The sequence below is a fragment of the Phocoena phocoena genome, chromosome 6 (assembly GCF_963924675.1).
Source record: "Phocoena phocoena chromosome 6, mPhoPho1.1, whole genome shotgun sequence".
Lineage (NCBI taxonomy): Eukaryota > Metazoa > Chordata > Mammalia > Artiodactyla > Phocoenidae > Phocoena > Phocoena phocoena.
Window position 1 is genome coordinate 107,284,965 of NC_089224.1, and position 18,527 is coordinate 107,303,491.

Genomic DNA, 18,527 nt, shown 5'->3' on the forward strand with positions numbered 1-18,527 from the left:
GGAGTGGCCAGCGAGGGCCCAGTGGCCCGGCTCAAGGCACAGCCAAGAGGCTGGGCGGCTACAGCCGAGGGGACAGACAGGGGTCAGTGTATGGGGACCAGCTTCTCTTGGGCCCTGAAAGCCATTGCAAGGACGTTGGCTTTGACACCGAGCAAAAGGGGGAGCCATGTGAAGGTCTGAAGCAGAGAAGTGGCAGGTTTTAAAAAGGCCATGCTGGCTACTGGACAGAGGAGAGAGTAGGGGGCCAAGAGTGGAATAAGGAGTCCAGCTAAGAGGCTGATGCAGGGCCCTGGCAGGAGACGAGGTCAGCTTTGGTCCTTGGCAGGTGGAAAGGTGTGGTGGACAAAGCTGCCCCTTTGCCTGAGTCAGTAGGATTTGCTATTGGACTGAGCGTGGAGCCTGTGAGAGAAGCCTCCTGGAGCATCAAGGCCCTTCCCGATCTTACCATTCTAGCTTTTTTAAAAGCTATGGTACAGGGACTTCCCTGGTGGTCCAGTGGTTAAGACTCCATGCTCCCAATGGAGGGGGCCTGGGTTCGATTCCCAGTCAGGGAACTAGATGCCACATGCCACAACTAAAGATCCCGCATGCCGCAATGAAGATCCCGCGTGCCACAACTAAGACCCAGAGCAGCCAAATAAGTAAAACATATTTAAAAAAAATAATAAAAACCATGGTACATTAAGGTGTCAAATATGTCAACCATTGGCCACTAAGGCGGAGTAGGCCCATAAGTGAGCTGAGAAGTTATTTCTGCCTAGAGTTAAAGCTGCCTGAATTATGCGTTTCAGTTTCTGCTGATATGCAATTCCAGGGGGCAGAATAGCAAAACAGTTAAAGCAAGTTACAGCCTTGCTTAAACAGGTGTTAGTCTTCTCATACAATGCTTAGCCGTCTTAATGAGCATTTGTGCCGAGCATGTGCATTTATATGGAGTACAAGCTCTGAAGTCAGGTTTCTTGAGTTCAAATCTTGGCTCTGCCACGTATAAACTATGTGACCGTAGGCAAGTCATGTGACCTTTGAGCCTCAGTCTCCTCACCTGTAACACAGAATAACAGCCTTACCTACTTCATTAGGTTGTTATGAGGATTCAGTGAGAGCAGTGCCTGGAGCTGTTAACATTAGCTGTTATTATTATTATTATTAAATGACAGGACGGGACCAGACAGTCTGAAGGCTGACACAGGCCACACTGTTGAATTGCTTTTGTAAAATTGTTTCCTGGCCTCTCCCCTCTGCAGTGGACAGAGGGCTGAGCCTCGAGGACAGGCTGTAGGAGAAGTCTGGCACCATCCCTCCCGTCCTTTCCCACCTCTGCCTCCCCTGCAGGGGCCTGGCGGGGGGGACTCTTCTGCACGGGGCCGGGCAGTGGGGGGTTGATACGAAGGTTGCTGCTCTGTCCTCACCCCTTTCTCCTCCATCATTGTCCACCACACAGGAGATCTGTCTGTCCGACTCTCCCTCGGTGATGACCTTGGTAGATGGGCCATCGGAAGAGAGTGACAACCTCATCTGCGTGGCTTACCGGCACCAATTCGACGTGGTGAACGAGAGCACGGGGGAGGCCTTCAGGCTGCACCATGTGGAGGCCAACAGGGTCAGTTGACAGATATGGGGGCAAGTGGGAACCTAGAAGGCTGGGAGCTGTGTCTTCTAACTTTGTCATGCCGTATGAGGATTTCTTTAAAATTGTGTATTATTTATCGTATCATGCGATGTACTGTTTAGGCTGTACCACCTGAAGCTGCCATCTTTGTAGGTCCAAATGGTTCAGTATAATGTAACTGCCCATTGCCCTGTGCAGCTTTCCCAGGCCTCCCCCTGCCATTCCATCCTTCCCAATAAAAGAGGAATGAAGAGTCAAAAAGCTAAATGTAAATAACTGAGTAAATGAGAACATGTGTTTGGTAATTCGTACTGGAAGGGCCTCTGGAGAGTAAGGTTGCTCTCAGAGGACCTGCAGACCCACAGCGTGGGGCCTGGGTGGCGGGGGAGGGTACAGCCCACGTCTCCATCCCCTTAGAGGCTGCTAGGAAAAGAAGAAGGGATGAAACACCATTAGGAGAGAGAGAAAAAGCAGATCAGCACTGGGGGTCCTTACCTCCTGGCCCTAGCTGCACAGAGAATAACCATGTCCCGGATTTGGACAAAGTCTAGGGCCCACCCGAAACTGCACTGAAGCACGAAAGAGGACCTCAGGGGTTCCGAGTATCAGCACCCGGGAGTGCCGGTCACTGAGCTGCTCCACACAGACAAGCAGGTCACAGAGCTCTTCAGCCCACGTATCTCTGTGAAGCAGCCACTTGAGGACTGCATGGTGCAGGGCCAGCGCTCTGGCTTAGGTTCGAGGACACAGCAGAACAAGGACGTTGTCTCCAGGGAGAACGTTGTTCCTGATGAGAGTTTCCAAACCCACAGGCTTCCCCCAGTCCTGTTCAGATGCGTCATAGAGACAGGGATTTAATTATGCTCTATCAGAAATTAAAAAATACAATTTATATTTGGACAAGCCCTACCTAAATATGCACTAAAATTGCTAAATACTGTACGAAGAAGACTTAACACCTAATGAAAGGAAGATCTTAAAAAATAGAAAAGTCAGAAAAAGAAGCATCTAGATAGTTAGGGCTCCTTATCTTCAGCTGTTGTCAATTACAGCTTAGTCTGTCCTTTCACGTATATATACTGGTGGCACACAAACTAGTCTGCAGTTGGAGTCATCGGGGAGCTTCAAATGCTACCGATGCCCGTGTCCCACCCACAGAGATTTCATTGGCCTTGGGTGTGGCGTGGGCTTTAGAATTTTCAGATGAGCCCCAGGTGATGTGGGAAAGTTTGGGAACCACTGGTACACGCTGCTTCTCAACTCTGGCTATAATTACCTAGAAAGCTTTAAACACATCAGTGCTCTGATACACCCAGATCAGTTAAACAAGAATTCCCAGGTGTATGCTATGGGAATCAATTGGTCTTGAGTCTCCCCCAGGTGATCCTAATATAGACCGAGGAGAAGTAATCTATCCTGAAACTCTCCCTAACTTAAAGCCAGGACTCCCGTCCATCCCAGCAGCCGGGAACCTATAATCTCTTCCAGCTGCTGACTTCTGAGGAGGAAGGGTCCAATCTGGCCTTTGAAAGTTCTTGTTCCTTCTTGCTTTTCAAAACTCTGTACAACCAGACAAAAGAGACAGAAAAAGGCGGGTCTAGCAGGTCTTTATTGAATCAATCCTTCCCTGGCAACTAGTCTCTTAAGATTCATGAAGGCCCAGGAAAAAATGTGTTAAAGTTTTCTTTGATGACTTCTGTGTTTGTTTCTCTGAAAGCTGTGAGAAACAGTCCTAAATTTTTCTGTCCTTTCTTCGATATGCTTTTTAAAGCAAAGATACAAAACTTTTCTCTAAGAGAAAACGTTTAAAAACATATTTTTGTTGTTAAGCATGTCCCCTGGATCTGAGTGGGTCAGTGTGCATAGTCCCTCCCAGTACAGTGGTCCCAACCTTTTTGGCACCAGGGACCAGTGTCCTGGAAGACAGTTTTTCCACGGACTAGGGCTGGGGGGAGGGACGGTTCAGGCGGCAGTGCGAGCGATGGGCAGCGGCAGATGAAGCTTCACACACTCGCCCTCTGCTCACCTCCTACCGTGCTGCCCGCTTCCTAACAGGCCGCGGACAGGGGGTTGGGGACCCCTGTCCTAGTAAATCAGCAGCTGCTGTGTTTGCTGAGCAGGCAGAGGTGCTGAGACAGTGGCTTGTCTTTGTGAGGAATTTACTGTCCAGTTGGGAAGAAAAGCCCTAGAGAAATGAGGAGAGTAATGAGCCTGCTTTCTAATAGCTGGTCAGAAGTGGCCTGCGGGAACAGGGTTACTTCCCACCAAGACGTTCCTGCAGGACAAGCCCCGAGTGCAGTGGAGCAGGAGAGAGGCCGACCCTCCTTGAGTCCTGGAGATTTAGTGCCTCAAGTTGCCCTCACTGCCTGCCTGCTCCATGTGCCGCCATCCGGGCCGGCCTGGTTTCCTGTCCCTGTTCCTCCTCTCTTCTCATCCAAGACCCCTTGATTCCCACTGTAGGCTTCAAACCCACCTTAGGGTCTAAGACAATCCTAGCTTGAGAGAGGAGCTGTTTAAGAAGCACCAGAGCAGCCTCCTGAAAGTCAATGTCAAGTTCGTTCTTCCAACAGGCCGACTGTGACCTACTGCCCCAGCTCCAACAGTCAGCACTGGCCTCCTTCCCAAAACAGAGGACTCCTCTGGAGGGAACTGCAGACCTGGTAACAGGATTTGGGTCTCTGGCTTATTTGCTGGGCCCAACCTGTCTGCCCAGACCCCAGCTGGGCTTCATTGAGAGCTCACCCCGGAATCACTTGGGAAGGCTGGACTCTGACCTCACAGTGGTGACCTCTTTCACTTGTTACAAGTGTGTGTTTTGAAGTTTCCCAACCACCACATATGACTTTTATTATTTTTAAATGCCAGTAAAATGAACTTTTTTTTTTTTTTTTTGCAGTACGTGGGCCTCTCACTGTTTTGGCCTCTCCCGTTGTGGAGCACAGGCTCCAGACGTGCAGGCTCAGTGGCCATGGCTCATGGGCCTAGCCGCTCCGCGGCATGTGGGATCTTCCCGGACCGGGGCACGAACCCGTGTCCCCTGCATCGGCAGTCGGACTCGCAACCACTGCGCCACCAGGGAAGCCCAAATGAACTATTTTTAATCAAGGAAAAAATAAAAAGCCAGTGCCTATGTCCTACCCTAGACCTACTATATCTAGATGTCTAGGAGCGAGAACCCAGAATATGTATCTTTTAAAAGCTCCCTAATTCTCAGGTCCTCGCCTGGTCAAGAAACTGCTGCAGGAATGACTCCTGCCAGCGCCCACCCCCCGCCCCCCTGTCCTGGGAGCCGACACCTGTATCAACATCTGTATGTATATGGAACATGCACACACGAACCTGGCCTCACCTTGCTAAGTGTTAATAAAGTCTGACGAAATGCAATGGGGGACCTGAGGAAGGAGTGGTTGAGTCTATGCTGTGGTCTCTGTCCCTGAATTTTGGCCCCGTAGCCTTGACAGGAATGTGCTGTTCACTTCCCCGTTTCTGCAGAAAAGGAAACTGAGGCTCCGAAAGGAGGAGCCACATTAACCCCAAAGCACACAGCTAGTAAGTAGCAGGGGTAGGACTTGAACCCAGGCTGCCTGCTCCCAGGGCCATGCCCTTAAACCCAGCCTGTGGCATCCACAGCCTCGTCACAGAGCGTGATGGGGAGAGCAGGTCCAGGCTGCAAAGCTGGCAGCCCTTGGCCACTCCCCTCAGGAAGTGCACAGCCTGGCAGAGCAGACAGCCACACCCTCTAGGGCTCGAAGCCTCTAGCTGAGATAAGTGTCATCTAACTGACAAGTACGGGGACACCTGAGGAGGAAGTGACTCTTAAGTCAAAGTGCTGGGGATGGGAAGGTTCCCTCCAGGGCCGAGGGGGCTCAAGGGCTGTTCCCTCCCGTGATATACCCCACTGGTGCTGGTTCCATAGCTAAATAGTGCCACCAGCTGACATTATAGAGCGTTTACCAGGTACCAGGCCCTGCATGACCTCGCGGAATCCTCAGCCCCTACAGGAGTGGATGTTCTAGTATCTCCCATTTTACACATGAAGACGCTGAGGTTCCGAGAAGTTCAACCACTGACCTAGGTACCCACTCCTCTCAAGTGGCAGAGTTGGGATTTCATTGACCTGGTTGTGCGTTCGAGAAGTACGTACTCTGCTCCTGCCACTCGACAGGCCCTGATCCAGGTGCTGAGGATGTCACGTGAGCGGGTCGGCAAGGCCTCTGCTTCATGGAGCTGAGATCCGGTGGGGAGGAGAGTGCCAGCAAACGAACAAACAAGCAGGGGAACACCGGGCAGCAGCGCACGTCATGCAGATAATTAAAAACGAGGGCTGTGACCTACAGCAGCAGAGGAAGTATTTGGGATTTGACCCCCAGGTCTCTCTGATCCCAGAATCAGCACCCTTGACCTCGGAGCCTCGCCGTCTCCCACCCCCACAGAGCTCCACAACTCTTGGTTCTGGCCTTGGCCCCATTATACCATGCTTTACGTGCCTGTATGCTTTTCTGACTTTTTCTTAAGGGGTGAGACCCTGCCCTTTCATTTCTGTGTGCTTGATGGCACCTAGTACAATGCCAGGTAATACTGGGTGGGAGATGGGCCGGGGTTCCATTGCAGGGACTTGCCAGACACAAGGCAGAGGCCCTGGCTGAGGGTGGCCAGCGGAGCTTCAGCACAGTCGTGAGACCGTTTAGAGGAGAAGGCTGCATTTGGGAGAGAGCAGTGAGGAGGAGGGCCTGGGGTGCGCAGGGGCCCCAGTGCAGTGCTGGGCAGCTCAGAGACTGGAAGGGGCTGGAGAGAGCTGGGCCAGAGGGAGACAAGGACACGCGCCCCTGCTGGAGAGGTCAGGCCTAGCCTGGGGTGCAGCAGTGGGTGAGACACAGAAGAGGATGCTGCTGGACTTGGGTGAGAAGGGGAGCCACCAAGGCTTTGGGGCTAGCTCTGCTAACAGCAAGGAGGAGGCTTAGAAGGCAGCTAGTCATGTGTGACATAAAGATAGCAGCCTCCATGGAGTGCTGGTTATGTATCAGGCCCTGTGCAAAAACGTGTGCCTTGTTTCATGGAATTCTCATGATGATCCAGCAGTCAGGATTACCGTTACAGCGGTTCACAGGTAAAGACCTGGGGCCAGAAGTTAAGTCACTTGCGACAAGCCGCAGAGGCAGCGAGTGGTACAGGCAGGATTGCAGCTCGGGGCTGTATGACCAGCGTCGTGCTCCCATCTGTTCCCCTACGCTGCCTCCTGCGTTCCCGGGTATGGAACCTGTTGCGTTTGAGAGAAAAGACTTAGGAATATGGGCTGGAGCTCTGAGGAGAATGTGTGCCTGAGGTTGTAGATCTAGAGATTTTGAGCAGAGTAAAATCTGAAGCTGTAAATGTGGGGATTTTTCTAAATGAGAGGAGAGCCAAGAAGTGGAAGAATAATCTGAAGTGGGAGAGAGGGCGGGAGGGAGGAGACGTCCCATGTCAGAGGCTGCGGATCTCTGGATGGAGAGATGAGCTATGGCCAAAGACCTCCAGGCTGGGGAGAAGGAAATCTTCATGGTGCTCAGAGAGGGCAGTGTCCCTGGTGGTGTAGGAGGACAGACTACAAGGGCTGAGAAGACAAGTGAGGCAATGAAAGAAGCAGGAGATTTTTACAGGGTCAGAGTTTTGAAGCTCAAGAGGGGCCAAGGACACTAACAGGTTGAGAACGGTCTTCTCAAAAGCAGAAACGGAGGCCGGAGAAGAAGAGCTCGCCCAGGCCACGGAGCTAAGGCTTCCGACACTCTCTGCATCGTGTCATGCCGCCTCCCTGGAAGTGAAGGAGAGAGAAGAGAAGTGCAGACACGGTGATCCTGAGATTCAGAGACTGTGTTTGAAGCAGAAGTTTGTGGCCGAAGTGCAGGGGTATTAAGCTTGGAAAAGAACCGGGGACCCGGTTCAGATCTTGGCTGGGGCACCCTTCTACCTGAGGCACTAGAGCGACTGCACCTCTCTGAGCCTCACTTTCCTCATCTGTAAAATGGGAGCAATGCCACGTACTTTAGGGGTTGATGTGAGAGTGAAACAAATAACCCATGTGAAAAGCTTTTGTAGACTGAGCCCACTGTATAAATAAGAGGCCTGTCAATAGAGAGTGGAGATGTCCGCCTACAGAGCTTCTCAAAGCGTGGGAAAAGAGGGTGCAAAAGTCCCCGTGGACTGCAGTCGTGGCCACCCATGTGGCATTGTGGGTGCTGGTGAGGTGGGAACGCCCCCCAGTGCCTGAGTTTACAGAAAGCCGTAACTTGAGAAAGTCTTTTCATAGTGTCAGTGTCCAGCCTGCCCACTACCATTGCCCATTCTCATTGCAGGTTAATTTCGTTGCAGCTATTGATGTGTACGAAGACGGGGAAGCCGGTCTGCTCCTGTGTTACAACTGTAAGTAAAGGATGTGTTTTGATCTCTATTTGCTAAAATCAACTGTTTTTTTTTTTTTTTCTGGACAATTTAAAGGGACTTAGCTTTAGATTTACCTGATGTATCGTTCCTGGGTCCTTAATTCCACTCCAGGGCATATCTAAAAATTGCCTTCCTGCCTGGATCTCCCAATACGCCAGACCTCCTGGTAAGACGGTGCAGGGGCCGCCTGGGGGTGTCTCCAGGACGTGGGAGTGATAGCAGTGGCTTCCATCTAGGCAGCCCTTACTGTGTGCCACGCGCTGTGCTTCACCCACCTCGGTCACCGTTCCATTGACTTTTTCTGTTACTATCTGTCATCTGGAGGGAGGTAAGGCTCCTGAGGCCTGGAGCAGTGAACAGACTTTCTCAAGATTGCACAGCTACAAATGGCAGAGCCCAGGTTCACATTTGGGGCCCTCTTGACTCCAGTGCCCCAAATTTTAACCACAGTTACTCTTACCCTTTTTGTTATTTCTCGGGTGTTAATGAAATCAGCCTCAACCTGGCGTACCCGGCCTCAGCTGGGTTAGTTTGGGTCAGGTGGCAGGTGGGTTTCAGGCAGACCAAAGATATCAAATAGGGTCTTCAAGGATTTTCAGCATTTCAAAAGCTAATGTGATACTACAATAAAAAGGATCTTTTTTGTTTCCTTTTTTTAGATGTTGGGGGTAGGAGTTTATTAATTAATTTATTTATTTTTGCTGTGTTGGGTCTTTGTTTCTGTGCGAGGGCCTTCTCTAGTTGTGGCAAGTGGGGGCCACTCTTCATTGCGGTGCGCAGGCCTCTCACTATCACAGCCTCTCTTGTCGCAGAGTACAGGCTCCAGACGCGCAGGCTCAGTAGTTGTAGCTCACGGGCCTAGTTGCTCTGCGGCATGTGGGATCTTCCCAGACCAGGGCTCGAACCCGTGTTCCCTGCATTAGCAGGCAGATTCTCAACCACTGTGCCACTAGGGAAGCCCCAAAGGATCTTTTTAACGCAAAGGTAGTAAGATATTTTCCGGATAAGCCTGCCCAGTCTAACTAAAACAATAAAATATATTTTTTTCAGCCTAGAATTGTATCGATTTAGAGTGGTCATGCTGGTTATATCACATGGGGCAGATATTTTGATTAATTAATCTTTGATTAGTAAGTATGGTAATTTTCAGTAGAGAAATTTGTTTGATAAACATTCTCTTTCAAAATTCGAGATTTATGGGGAATCAGGAGAAGGTAGTCACAAGGAAAGAACTTCAATAAATCGCTCTTTTAGGATATTTTATCCACAGATCTGTCTAAACCCTTCTCAAATTTGAAGCTGATTTTTATCATATGTCTGCTCCTTTCTAAAATATAACTTCCAGAAACCCAGAGTTTTCTATAGAGAAATTTTTATCTCAGATAAGTTAAAAACTTTTCTACATGCAGAAAGGGGCTTTTCTTCAGAGAAATTTGTTTTAAAATTAGAACCTATACACTGTTCCCCACCAGCTGGATGGGGAAAGTCAAAGGAGGGAAGTCATAGATTCTGAGCTGCTTCCCAGGCAGTGACTTTCTTAGCATCCTGCCCCCGCACCAGCCCCCGTTCAGGCGGCTCTTTTTAACCACAAGGGACGGCCCTCTCTGTGCCAGGCCCGTGTCGGGCTCTCGAGACACAACAGTGAAAGGCCCTGCCAGGGACACAGTGAGCTCACGCTTCAGGGAACAGCAGGCATGGGCGCCAGTTCATGGGTGTGAATAGACTGCACAGCTCTGGGGTTCGAGAAACAGCTTCGCTTCCTTTTCTGAATCAGTTCAGTCTAATTTGGAGGCCCCTCCCCTCGGGTGCAGAGACCACCAGCACTGGTTATTGGAAGGGAGCGCCCTCTGCTTCCCTGGGGCTTATCCATTGGAAAGCATGGGGGGCCGGTGGGGAGCGCCTATGGACTGCAGTCCGGTCGCCTCCTCCAGGCCTGCGTGATCCCCTCTGAGGCAGGTGGAGGCCGGGTCTGGCCTCCCAGGCACAACACGGCCACCCGACCCGTCCAGGAGGCTCTGTGCTCAGGGGCCAGGGTCTCCTCCAGCCCAGCCCCTCAAAGCCCCCAGCAGGTTGCTCTCCCCTAGTGGGAGTTGAGGTGGGACAGGGGAGAGGAGAGGGGATGTGTGTAAGGGACCTGGGCCTTTAGAAACACAAGGCTGCTGTGTCCTTCCTGAGTCGTTCATTCATTCAGCAAATCTTTACCCAGCACTTCCCATATCTAGGGGTTTCAGCAGTGAATATAAACACAAATCCAGCCATCAGGTGGAGTTTACATTTTAAAGAGAACAGGTAGACAATTAACAAGATAAATAAGAAACACATGCAGTTTGTTCAATGGTTCTGAGTGCTGAGGGGAAATGAAGGGGGAAGAGGGGCCGGAAGAGGGGCCGGACTGGGCAGGAGTGGGGTGTGCAGGTCACCGGTCACCAGTTACAGGGGGTGAGGAAGGCAGGCCTCGCTGGGAGAGGGGCGAGGACCGAAGACCCAAACGGAGTCCAGGTATCAGGACTGAGTGTTGAGCATGAAGGTATCAGGGTGAGTGTTTCAGGCAGGGACGAGGGCAGGTGTAAAGACCTTGAGGAGGAACACTCCAGTATAGTCAAGGTGACCCCAAGATGACCCGTAATGACCTCAAGATGACTCATAACAGAGTGAGCGAGGGTGCGAGTGGATAAAAATGACATCGGCAAAGAGGACCAGACTCCAGCAGGGCCCGGTAGGTGAAAGGTCTTTGCGTTGCACCCTGGTGAGCAACTGGAGGCTTTTGAGCAGAGGGGCGACAGGGTCTGTAAGAGGAAAGCGGCTCCACCCCCGCCATGGTGTGGAAGCGGGAAGGGCGGGGACTGCGCTCATCTGACGAGCACCCCAGGGGCTTGGACCATGACCGCCGCAGGGGAGGCGCTGAGCAGTGGTCAGGTCCTAGATGTGCTTTGCACGTGAGAACCAAGGTAACGTGCTGGTGAATAAAGTGTGGCTGTGAGGGGAAGAGAAAAGGAGGACTGCAGTCTGGGGACGTGAGCAGCTGGGAGAACAGAGAATGCCATTTACGGAGATGAGGGAGGCTTTTAGAAGAGCGAGTCTGGGGAGAAAGATCAAAAGTCCAGTTATGACCCATCAGCACCTCTGAGATATCCCAGTGCAGACAGTGAGCGATCATCTGGTTCAAGTGCGGGCTCCGGAGAGGGTTCCCTGGGGGTCATTAGCAGGCAAGTGACCGTTAGGGTTCTGAGACTAAAGAGATCACCCGCCGGGAAGCAGGGAGAGACAGGAGGAACCAGCAAAGTAGACTGAGGAGTGGCTGGAAGGACAGGAGAAAGTGGGATGAGGCCCTGAGAGGCAGTGTTGAAGGGATGGTGACCCGCTGTGCCGTCTGCCTCTGGCAGATCGGGTCTGAGGTGGCGCTTGGCTTTACAAGGCCACTAGGAAACTTGACAAGAGCAGGTGTCTCTGGGGAAGAAGTGGGGACAAAAGCCTGATTGCACAGGTCAGGAGAGATTGGGAAAGAGGAAGTAGAGCCAGGGAGTCCAGACAAGTCTTCCAAAGAATTTTGCTTTAAGGGAAGAAGAATAAGGAAGGGTGTAACAGCTAGAGGAGGAAGAGAGGCCAAGGGTTTTGTTTACTAAAAGGTGGAATAAGCAGCATGGGTAAGGCTGTCGGGAAGGATCCGACGGAGAAGGGGAAACTGCGGTGCAGGACAGAGGGGAGAAGTCCCTGAGGGGGCGAAAGCCGCGGGCCAGAGTGGAGAGGGGGTGAGCTGCACCCCACGGCATCCAGAGTTGTGGGCAGGACACAGCGGCTGGGGGAGCCGCCGCGGGGAGATCCGGGCGCTCATTCTCTCGGGGAGCGAGGTCTTCGGCTGAGCATCAGGGTGCTTTTTCTCCCCTAGTGAGTCCGCCGTAGCAGAGACAGAACTGACTCTGGTGAGCTTTTCTGTCCCGATAACTCACTCTGTTAGAAGAACAGTGATGAGACAGGATAAGTTAACTGCTTGACAAGGCACGGTGGTCACATCAAAGGAGACCCGACGCTTCAGGTGGGCCAGCGGTGGTCATCCCCAGCCTAGCCCCACATCGCAGCGGGCAGCAGCAGCTCTGGCTCCATGACCTCTGCCCTCTCACAGAGGGGCCACAGCTGTCGATTCTCACACTAGGAATGGCAAGAGACTGCTTCATGGGTGTGATGTCTCTTATTAGGGTGATGAAAATGTTATAAAATCAGATTGTGATGTTGTACACCTCTATAAACACACTACAGTTCATTGACTTGAATGCTTAAAATGGATGAATTTTATGGTATATAAATTACATCTCAGTAAGGCTGTTTTTAAAAATAAGATTGTATGGCTAAAACGTGATGGGCTTCTGGAATAAAAGGGGCCTTTGTTTCTACGTGACCTTTCTCACTCGAAGAGGGTCTGAACCACCTGGACTTGTGTTTAGAGCTCGGAGCAAGCCAGGAACTGGGTAACTGAATTAACCTGGCCTTAATTTAATGCTGGCTCAGATTCATCAAGGTGATACAGGCACATGGCTTCAAATGTTCATAATAAAATGTTGGGGGAGTGGTGTACAGCTCCCATCACGCATGTCCTGCTGAGTGAGGCTCAGAGCGTGACCCCTTGTAGGAGGCCTTCCTCCATCCAGGGGCTGCCTTCAAGTGCCCCTTCTCTTCTGCAATCAAGCCAACCTGGTTCTCTCCCAAGTAGAACTTGTGAGGCTGTGGACAAGCTACTTCACTGCTCTTTGCCTCAATTTTCTCATCTGTAAAATGAGTGTAATAATAGCATCTACTTCATAAGTTTGTACAGATTAAACGGAAGAATGTTTTGAAGCTCGGTGCCTGGCTGATAGTAAATTCTCCAAAAACGGCAGCTACGATGACTTGTAGCAGAAACATCTCTCTGGCTCAGACTGCCTCCCGCGCCTGAGAATCTCACATCATGGCGATATTCGTCCTGGCTTTCATAAAGAACGAGCAGATAGGATGCTATTCTTGCGGCCTGTCTCTCATTTATCGAATTATGGCTACCTGAGTGTTGTCTCTAACAAAAAGGAGTCGCTCTTGTTTCGTTGCAGACAGTTGCATCTATAAAAAGGTTTGCCCGTTTAATGGTGGCTCTTTTTTGGTTCAACCCTCTGCGTCAGATTTCCAGTTCTGTTGGAACCAGGCTCCCTGTGCGATTGGTAAGGAAACCCTTTATCATCATGTTCTTTCCCGCTCAATAGACATATCTGAACTGTTCCATCCTATGTAGGCAAACTCACTGGCTTACTGCCAAATTGCTATGAATTATGTGAGTATAGTGAGTACTCAAAGCCTTTTCTCCTTTAATTGTGTTTCATTTTGTTCCCCTTTGGGGACTGTTGTCTTCCACTGTTCCTCCCAGGTCTTCTCAGTGCCTGAGCATGTGAGCATTCGAGAGCAATTAAATATCAGTTTCAGTAGATCTTGAACAAGATCTCCAGCCTTAAAACTCTGACAGACCTGGGGGAGGAGCACAGTGCACTTGGCGTCCTTTTTGTACATTTTGAAGCTTGAAAGTCTAGAGTTACAGAAACTCGGGCACTTTGCCTGCCACTGAAAACTCAGGACGTGAGTGGTGGTGCTTCGTTTCTGTGATTCAAGATCCACAGCTGGGCATCTGCCTGGGGAGAGTCAGATCAGAGCCAAGAATCTTAGCACTGTTTTCCTCAAAGTAGAAGGCTTTGTTGATAGGTAAACATGATAGAGTTTTGAGAGGAGAGCAGAGGAATGGATCCAGACACTCGGAGGATGGGGTCGGCTCAGATGCAGATTAGTTATGGTAAAAAAGGGAGGAAAGGGTTGGAAACGGCTCTCAGGTCTGAGCCACGGCACTGCACCAGGGGCCCCCTTGAGAGATCAAGGCTAGAGGCGTGGGTGTGGTAGGAAGAGTCAAGGTGAAGCCAAGAGAACGGATGAGTCGCCAAGGAGAGAGGGCAGAGGGAGTGGGCCAGCGTGAAGGAGAGAGTGCGAAGTGGCCGGTAAAAAAGACAAAGGTGGGGCAGCTATGGCACCTGGAAGTCATCAAAAAGATCTCAAGAAGAGGGACCAACGTTTAACAAATAACTCAGCAGTCCCTGCCCAGGCACACAGACAGGAGGAGCATAGGGGAGGGTGACCCAGAGACAGGGAATGAAGAAGGAGTAAAGGCTAGTTTCCCGGGTGGAAGGCACGTGCGAAGCCCATGTCAACCTGCAGTCTGGACCATAGGGGGAAGGTCTCCAGGACCTGGGTGGGCAGTGCGCCCCCGGAAGATCGGGTACAGGACTGCAGCAGGAGAAGGGCACAGGGAGAAGCTGGGACAGTGCACACGTCACTGGGCAGAAGCCTGGCAGCTAAGGCAGGCTTTCCTGGAATTGGGGGACATGCACCCGTGAACGAAGAAGAGAAGCAGCCAGAGGAAGGGGAGAGATGGGAGTTGCCGGAGGAGCAAGGGGGTTGTGAGAGGGTCCTTGCAGCTCCACAGCCGCAGGCACAGGCTGGGAGCTGACGCCCCATTGCCTTGCAGTCTGTGCATTCCCCTACCTGCTGGCCTTCACCACCGACTCTATGGAAATCCGCCTGGTGGTGAACGGGAACCTGGTCCACACGGCCGTCGTGCCTCAGCTGCAGCTCGTGGCCTCCAGGGTGAGTAGAACTGGGCTTTTATTTCTGTGTGAGGGGCTTTGGGCACCCCCGGCACCATGAGGTTTCAGGCGGGCGCAGACATGTTCAGGTGAGGCTGACAATGCCAACACCTCGTGAGTGTTGAGATGAGAAAGCTGAAAACAGGCTCATGGGTTGGGTTTTCCTGTGCGAGTCCCCTTGGGCTTCAAAACGGCCTCCTTAGTGTTAAGAGACTCGTCGGTGCTGGTGGCAGTCGGGGAGCACCCAGCTGAAAAGAGAGACACCCCATCAAAGCCTGGGTCGCTATTGCCCTGAAGAAGAGGCCAAGTCTAGAAAAGTAAGAGCTTGCAATGTTCCTTTCTTCCTTTGCCGCTGTCTGTCCTCAGTTTGAATTTGTGTCCCACAAACTATGGCTGACAGACTAATTCACGTCTGGTAACAGAATGTGACCAAAACCGAAGGATGCAGGAACGACGATCTTCCAAGCTGTCTTCTACTCCTGGCGCATAATCCAACAGGTCTTGTTCTAGTCCCCTCCCCCAAGTCAGCCCCACACCCTCTCCCTGGCTCGCCAGGCCAGGCTGGTGCCTGCTGCACGCCTGGAGCACTTTTCCATCCTGACCTGCATCACATTTGGTGGTGGGTGACTGCGTACTTTCCCCACTGCACGGACAGTTCTGTGAGAGCAGAGACTGAGCATCTTATTCACTAACGTAGCGCCAGTGGGGTGCTGGTAAGTGTGTAACCACCACCAGCCCTCTGGAAAATGGGTGTGTGTATGTATACACACACATATATGGACATCAGTTGATTACAAATTTTACTGATTATAAAATACAAATAGCTTACAATTTACAAATAATAAAATATACAATGCTTTTATCTTAAAAGTCCATTTAGCCAACTGGCTCTCACAAAATGCTTTTGTTAATTTTGGCTGAATTCCTTTCTCCGTAGCCAAACTAATGCTGCATGCAGATCAACCACAATTTTATGGTTGGAATTATATCTCCATCCGTTCCTCTTTTTCCAAGTTTGTTGTCATTAAATCTGATGTGTGGGGCTTCCCTGGTGGCGCAGTGGTTAAGAATCTGCCTGCCAATGCAGGGGACATGGGTTCGAGCCCTGGCCCGGGAAGATCCCACATGCCGCAGAGCAGTTAAGCCTGTGCACCACAACTACTGAGCCTGCGCTCTAGAGCCCGCGAGCCATAACTACTGAGCCCACGTGCCACAACTACTGAAGCCCGTGCACCTAGAGCCCTGCTCCACAACAAGAGAAGCCACCGCAATGAGAAGCCTGTGCGCTGCAACGAAGAGTAGCCCCCGCTCACTGCAACTAGAGAAAAGCCCACGCACAGCAACGAAGACCCAACACAGCCAAAAATAAATAAATAAATAAATTTATTTTTTAAAAATCTGATATGTGATCTATTAAACTATTTTTCACCCTCGTACAAATCATTAAACCAAAACTTCTCTCAATTTTAGCATTAGATTCAACACACTTTTAATTTTAATCTTCATTATTTTTTCTTCATCACTGTAAGTCTAGACAATCAACAAAACAACAAATCAAGCTCTGATTTGTAGCATTTGCCGATTTCCATGGTGTAAACAGTCCCACCATGACTGATCTCAGGCTTCCCATGTGACACGATGGAACACAGCATCACCCCACCCGCCCAAGACAGTGTTCATGTAAATTACCTCAAGAGCTTGGAGAATACTCAAGGTAGTAAAATAATTAGGAATGGCTGAATTTTGATATTTAGTTCCTTTGTTTTTTAATATAATTTAAGTTTAATAATGGCTGTGTTTAGCAACCAGCTTGCAAAATCCCTGAAACTCAGTGTCCCTGAGTCCACATACCACCGCCGTTACCCCAAAACCAGCTCATCGAGGGTGTGCTTGAGTATTTGCTAAATCATGAGAACCCATTTCCCCACCTGTGACATGGTCTGACTGAATCCCAAACCCTCTCCAGTTCTAACCTCCAGGTGCCCGAGATCCGTGTCGGGGAAGTGTGTTGTGTCTGTGTTTGCAGCAGGTGTGTGGGAAATGGACTCTTTTCTATTGTGTATCAGCAAACAGATAAGCGGGTGAGGTTAGCGCTCAGGAAACGTCTGAGTGCAGAGCTGGAAGCCGCTTCCCCGGCTCGTTCCTGCACCACAGTCCCCAAGTGGGGGTGGGGGCAGTTGGGGGCCCTGCAGTGATGACAGAAGGGCCGGTGGGTGCAGGGCCTGTAACAGCAGGTGGCTCAGTAACGCCTTCTCTTTCTCTCTAGTCGGATATATACTTCACAGCAACCGCATCTGTGAATGAGGTCTCATCCGGAGGCAGCTCCAAGGGGGCCAGTGCCCACAATTCTCCTCAGACACCCCCGGGCAGAGATACTCCAGTGTTTCCTTCTTCCCTGGGGGAAGGTGAAGTCCAATTTTCACTGTCTTATGATAGATAGTTTTGATCCATTCTGATTTCTCTAGTTCATTGTCAAATACTGACATGTGACTACTGCCGAAGGAACTCACTATTTGAAGCCATAAAAAAACTTGCAGTGTGGTTGCATTCTTAAGAAACCTTGTGATAATGCCCCCCCCGCAAAAAATCCCATTATGAAAACAGTTGTTGCAATGGGGAGAAGGGAGCTGAGGGCTAGAGAGATTCCAACTTGCCCCAGCAAGTTACCTTTCCTCCAGGGATGTTAACAATATAGTAGGTTTTTATAGCTTAAAGGACATAGTCATACACACACATTACTCAGCACCCAACTTTCACTCTGCCTGGCTTCACCCTTGAACCCTGCCCACAGGCCTTTGTTGTGGTTACTGCCTCGTGCTTTTCCTAACTTCTCACCACATAAGTCGTCACTGTGGCTCGTTGTCACGAGAGCTTGAAGCTCCCGAGCAGGACAGCTGTGCTTTTCTTGTCGACTCCTTTCTCCTGTAACCAGGAGTGGGTGCGTTTTCCCCCTTTTACCCATGAACACGATGCCCTTAGAACACAGAGCCGTCGGGCACCCTCACTTTATTGCCCCCAATGAGACTTGGGAGGTCAGCCTGCAACATAAACTCTTCCTTCATGCTAACTATGTTGAGGAACCAGGAATTATCCTCTTGTGAATAACATGAACTCTTCTTAAAGTTCTGATGTTCTTTTCGAACTCTTATTTCAGGTGAGATTCAGTCCAAAAATCTGTACAAGATTCCACTCAGAAACCTGGTGGGCAGAAGCATCGAGCGGCCTCTGAAATCACCCTTAGTCTCCAAGGTCATCACCCCGCCCACCTCCATCGGCATCGGCATCGCGGCCATTCCTGTCACTCACTCCTTGTCCCTGTCCCGCATGGAGATCAAAGAGATAGCAAGCAGGACCCGCAGGGAGCTGCTGGGTAATGGCTCTCGATTCTCGTGTTTGCACTGTTTGTAAAGATACCCGCTGGTTTTATCTGTGGATATTAACTGTCCTCAAAAACAATGAGCGCTTTCATAAGGGATTTATGAAGAAATTATAGCACACCTACACCGAGGAACACTATACATCATTTACCCAATGACAATGATGTGTCAATCTGTATTTATTGATGTGGAAAGTGCCCAAACCATGTTCAGGGGGGAAAGGGCAGTTTGTAAAACAGTAGGTCTAGTCTGATATGACTTTTTTAAACATCAGTATCTACATATGTCTAATTTCCTAGGAAAGTGTCCAGAAGGGTTTATATCCTGAAGTCCTCAGATAACATTTCACATTCGTATATCCAAAATTTTAATTTACTTGGGTTTTTTATTTTTTTCCATATGCTTTGTTTTCTTGCCCGTCTGTGGTACAGTTCAGTTATCCTTCTCAAAGCCCCTGGACTGTGGGGCAGTTCTATG

At 50.4% G+C, this 18,527-nt stretch overlaps 1 protein-coding gene across 1 annotated transcript in view; it reads left to right on the forward strand.

Annotated features, from left to right (window-relative positions):
* The window catches only part of GARNL3 (GTPase activating Rap/RanGAP domain like 3), a 108,367-nt gene that overhangs the window by 87,150 nt on the left and 2,690 nt on the right, over positions 1–18,527 (forward strand). Inside the window, exons 21-26 of the mRNA XM_065878825.1 lie at positions 1,442–1,600; positions 7,939–8,005; positions 13,102–13,209; positions 14,556–14,674; positions 16,940–17,078; positions 17,828–18,043. Coding sequence (XP_065734897.1) covers positions 1,442–1,600; positions 7,939–8,005; positions 13,102–13,209; positions 14,556–14,674; positions 16,940–17,078; positions 17,828–18,043 — 808 coding nt within the window. The remainder of the gene's footprint in view (positions 1–1,441; positions 1,601–7,938; positions 8,006–13,101; positions 13,210–14,555; positions 14,675–16,939; positions 17,079–17,827; positions 18,044–18,527) is intronic.